This window comes from Barbatula barbatula (assembly GCF_947034865.1).
Source record: "Barbatula barbatula genome assembly, chromosome: 16".
NCBI classification, from domain to species: Eukaryota; Metazoa; Chordata; class Actinopteri; order Cypriniformes; family Nemacheilidae; genus Barbatula; species Barbatula barbatula.
In genome coordinates this window covers 6,928,692-6,933,493 of record NC_136779.1, presented here as the reverse complement: position 1 = coordinate 6,933,493, position 4,802 = coordinate 6,928,692, and the positions used below count along the sequence as shown (strand labels likewise).

Genomic DNA, 4,802 nt, shown 5'->3' with positions numbered 1-4,802 from the left:
ACAGCATCTAACAGAACCTAAACAGTTTATATATACTGTATATATGAATACACATTGTCTATATATAAATATATACATACACACACACACAAAAATCACGTATATACAAACAATAATACAAAAATAAATCAAATACGTATATTCTATATATTAACGCAGATGTTAACGGAAATACATTTAAATCATTTTAATTTCCTATTTGACTGAGTATTTGTTCGGCATCTATCTCCTGTGGTGATCTTCTGAACATTTCTCTCTCTGTAACATATTTCATACAGGCCATCCTCCTATAGGCCACACTCACGCAGACCTGTTGGACTCTAGTTCTTCTTACATTCAAAGTTGATAGTAGTTGAAGATGAGTTGACAGTATATGTTTGACCATTTAGAAGATATGAGTTTTCACAAAAATCTGTTGAATAATGAATTCTGTAATTATTAAAGGCTGTATTTTGTACACAACTCATGGATACTAAAATTCCTATAAAAATTGTATAAACATGTTTGTGTTGGCACACAGTGAGAACTGAATCAAAATATTTCATCATATGAATATGAATATTAATTTATATGAATAATCTTTGTTATTATTAGTGAATACCAGTACAGTTTATTTAATTCTGTGTTTATTTTGATTAAATAAAATGACAAAACCTATGTTGGTTTACACAGCAGCATTACATTTTTACAGAGAATATCCTTATCCCAGCATTCAGCCAATCCGCTTTTGTGTTTTGGGATTCGCGGAAACTTGTGCAGGTTTTTGTTTAGCTGGAAAAACCAGCTGTGCTACAACGAGGCAGTGTTGCAAAACAACACATTTGAACGGCAGCAAATGGATGGTCCCATCACGTTCAGTCCTTCATTTTCAAAGTGGTTCAAAAGGTAAGACTCGATAGATTCAATGCACACTGACGTTGGTCTTGTTTCTGTTTACACATTAGTGTCATTTGTGCAGTTTTTCACAGTTTAAGACAGCTGTAAATGTCAGGTGGGTTAACAGGAAGCATTTCCTTGTGCTTGGCAGTTAAGATTTAATATGGGCATCAACTACTGATTATGTCAAAAAGTCATGAAGAGTTTTTAATCAAAATTCTGTAAAAGTTAAATAACTAATGTTATGCCACCTGCACAGGTAAAAAGTGTAAATCTAACCTGACACTTTGAATGTTTTAGTTTACTGTAAGTGATCTCTACAGTTTGAAGAGAATCCAGGGACATCCTAAACAATGAGGCGTCTGAGTAGAAAAGGAGCTGCCCACCTTGTAAAAGAGCTAGATGCTTTTCCTAAAGTCCCAGAGAGCTATGTTGTAACATCAGCTTTTGGAGGCACAGGTGATTTAATATGTTTTCTGTTTAAAAAGGGCAGCACATGTTTACTAAATGTTATTGCTTCAGACCTTTTTGCTTCTTCTGCACAGTGTCCCTGATTGTTTTCACCCTCATGGCACTTCTGACCATCTCTGAGTTTCTTCTATACCGAGAAACATGGATGAAATATGAGTATGAAGTCGACACAGATTTTTTAAGGTGAACATTGCACTTTCACATTTATACATATTTTTATAGATACAATAATAAACCCTGACCTCTTGTTTTGTCGTTTGTTTATTTGTTTCTTTGAATTTTACAGTAAAATGAAAATAACAATTGACATCACAGTTGCAATGAAATGCGAAAGTAAGTTAATTTATTTTTTCAATGCGATTGTAATATAATTTAAATGATGGCTTTTCAGTACACTCTTAAAAATAAAGGTGCTTCACTTTTTATGTACCATAGAATAAACTTTTTTGGTCTAAATGGTATCATACAGAACCTTTACCATCAGAAGAACCTTTCTGTTTCACAAAAGGTTCAATGTGACAAAAAGGCTCTTCAGATTATAAAAAGGTGGTTCTTTAAAGAGCCTTTGTGGGACAAAAAATGCTTCTTCTATGACATCACTGTGTCTTTTGAGCACCAGTATTTTTAAGAGCGTTTTATCCCAAGTCTGATTTAGTGGTGCATTATTTGCAACAAACTCTTTTTTCATAATTGTTTCATGTTTCTCTTGTCAAGGGTTGGGCGCAGATGTCTTAGATATTGCTGATGATGTGGTTGCATCAAAGGAGCTGAAATATGAACCTGTAAGTACTGTAGCTTCAAACTCTTACGACAATTGTGTTTCTGAACAGTTTTTCATAAAAATAAAGACTGATCTGAAATCAACATCATTCTAGCAATTCACAAACAATTCAAAATGTTTTTACTTTTTAGGTCGACTTTGAACCTTCTGCAAAACAAAAACTGTGGTATCAGTAAGTAAGATGCTATTTTATTTTTAGATGTTATTTAAAAAGCACCATTGTGTGGCATAGTGAAATATATATCATGATGATTTATAGACAAGGTGCTCAATCTCTGTCTCTTAAACAAGGGTGTTACAACAGATTCAAGGCAGACTGATGGAGGAGCGTTCACTTCAAGATGTACTCTTTAAGTCTGCACTGAAAGGATACTTTTCTGACCCGCTTCCACAGTGCGTGTGCTAAAATTATTGCCATTGTATCCAATCCTAGTAATTAAATAATTAATCTAAATTTATTTTGGTAAATGAACATATAAACCAGAAATAAACTGTACAAAAACCTTAATATTATAAGCATGATTGTTTCTGCATCTAGGAATGATTCTGCATCTTTATCCAACAACAATGCCTGCAGGATACATGGACAAATCTATGTCAATAAAGTTGCAGGGAACTTCCATATCACGCTCGGAAAGTAAGTGAATTTATACAGTATACTAAACATAATATACTTCATGATTATATTCATATTCAGATATTAATTTCAATGTATCTGGTAAGAAAACATTGTCAAAGTCTGTGTTTTGCACCTTTTACACATTGTTTAAAAGTATGCTTTTTCCCAAAAATGTCTTCCATTCAGACCTATCACTTCTCTGCTGGGTCATGCCCATTTTGCACCTATGATCAAAGAAGAAGGTGAGTTTCTCACAGTATTGCTAATGACAGGAAGAGCTACGTCACTAAATGTATTTGGAATAACAGAATGGAATTGTAATTAAAACAGACCATTGTGTTAACAACACCCAATTTATTTCTAGTGTAATGTTCCAAATATCCACTAGATAAAGAACTCAATTACGCATTTGACGGCGCTCTCATCCAAAGTTATACATTTTATTTGCCCTCTCTGGGAGTCAGTCAGCATTGCACATCATACTCATTTGAGCTACAGAAAATTCATGATTACAATGTATAAATATATACTAAAAAAATGTATGTTTTCCCCACATTGTGTATAAACAAAACCTTTAGCTTTTAAGTGAACTTTTTAAACTTTAAGAATGGCAAATGCATGTTCCTCTAATTCTCTCTCATTGCTTACTTCCCCAACAGTTTATAACTTTTCGCATCGAATAGCTTGTCTGTCTTTTGGAAACGATATCCCTGGACACATCAATCCCCTTGATGGCACAGAGAAAATTACATCAGAGCGTAGGTTTAGGTTTATCTCTTCATTAAAATGTCGTGTTTGTCCTACACGGTCCACAACACAACATAATGCTCTCACAGTGATCAGATCACTTTCAGAGTATGCATGCAAATAAATGGAAATGCCTTCAAATGGAAATGTAAACAAAAAGAGAATCAGTCACCACTATAACCCTGGATTGATGAACATTTGTGTTCTCATTTTGTTTTCAGACAATCATCTGTTTCAGTATTTTATCACAGTTGTGCCCACCAAGCTTCATACATCTGATGTATCAGTGGACATGCATCAGTTTTCTGTCACAGAAAGGGTATGTTATGTGTGCACTCCGTGTGCATTGGTACATCTGTGTGAGTGTAAGCTGCTGATAATAATTTTGCTCTTTCATGCAGGAACGGGTTATAAACCACACAGCAGGCAGCCATGGTGTGTCTGGAATATTTATTAAGTATAAACTGAGTCCGCTGATGGTGAGGGTGAGTGAGGTGCATATGCCTCTCTCTGTGTTTCTTGTGAGGCTGTGTGGCATCATTGGAGGAATCTTCTCCACCTCAGGTAACTTTGACATATTATACAAGGTAAACATTTATTTAACAGGGTCTTCTCATAATCAATGTCATCAAAATCATTATCGCTTGCTTTTCACTCCATGCTATAGAGTTTTATTCCTGTGTGCTTTTCTACACAGACCTGCTCCACAGATTAATTGGGTATTTTGTTGACATTATCTGCTGTCGCTTTAAACTTGGACCAAACTATTCCAGGCAGGTAAGTCTACTAGGAGCCACAGTGAACGTAAAGCATAGTAACAGTATATTTTATAATGTCATGTTCTGACTACTGTGATTTTCTTTTTCAAGATCCTCCCTGATTCTTAAGACGGCTTGGAAATTATCAGATGTGGAAGCATAAACCAAAACAGACTGTCGTGCCTCTACTTTTAATACAAATTAATTGCTGACAATATGTGATTACCAAATTTGATAGAAAATAAAAAATATATAAAAATGATGCCTAGTTAATGTTATTCAAAGCTATGAACAGTATGAATGCTAATTAAAAACGATGAGTGCAATTTATTATTAATTTAAAATGTGTGTTTATATTGAATCATCATTGTACATATTAAGGCATGACAAGGTACATAAGGGATTTGTACATTTCAGAGCGGCTTAAATCTTAGTGCGTTATTTATAAATCCTCGAGAATACAATACAACCAAAATAACAGAAATGCAAAGAAAAACTAGAAAGACTTCCTGAACATTCATTTAATCGCTGTCTGCTCTGCTAGCATTAG

The 4,802-nt window shown here is 34.3% G+C and overlaps 1 protein-coding gene across 3 annotated transcripts; it reads left to right on the top strand.

Annotated features, from left to right (window-relative positions):
* The first annotated feature begins 786 nt into the window (after window positions 1–786).
* Window positions 787–4,592, top strand: LOC306905399 (endoplasmic reticulum-Golgi intermediate compartment protein 2). Of its 3 annotated transcripts, none has more exons than XM_079475970.1 (14): window positions 787–885; window positions 1,177–1,335; window positions 1,422–1,530; window positions 1,634–1,680; window positions 2,062–2,129; window positions 2,260–2,300; window positions 2,420–2,521; window positions 2,667–2,765; window positions 2,934–2,989; window positions 3,407–3,505; window positions 3,716–3,813; window positions 3,896–4,058; window positions 4,192–4,271; window positions 4,364–4,592. In XM_079475970.1, the coding sequence occupies exons 2-14, from the start codon at window positions 1,230–1,232 to the stop codon at window positions 4,379–4,381; spliced, it is 1,086 nt and encodes a 361-aa protein (XP_079332096.1). In that variant the 5' UTR covers window positions 787–885; window positions 1,177–1,229; the 3' UTR covers window positions 4,382–4,592. The 3 variants fall into 3 exon arrangements, with proteins under 3 accessions (XP_079332096.1, XP_079332098.1, XP_079332097.1); XM_079475971.1 differs by having other exon boundaries at window positions 802–885; window positions 1,200–1,335; XM_079475972.1 differs by lacking the exon at window positions 2,420–2,521 and having other exon boundaries at window positions 797–885.
* The last annotated feature ends 210 nt before the right edge of the window (window positions 4,593–4,802 follow it).

Bases quoted from the DNA above. Each gene is read 5' to 3' on its own strand.
- LOC306905399 (XM_079475970.1), top strand. From the start codon at position 1,230: ATGAGGCGTCTGAGTAGAAAAGGAGCTGCCCACCTTGTAAAAGAGCTA. The intron at 1,531-1,633 runs GTGAACATTGCA...TGAATTTTACAG, and splicing joins GTCGACACAGATTTTTTAAG to TAAAATGAAAATAACAATTG. The intron at 2,130-2,259 runs GTAAGTACTGTA...TTTACTTTTTAG, and splicing joins AGGAGCTGAAATATGAACCT to GTCGACTTTGAACCTTCTGC.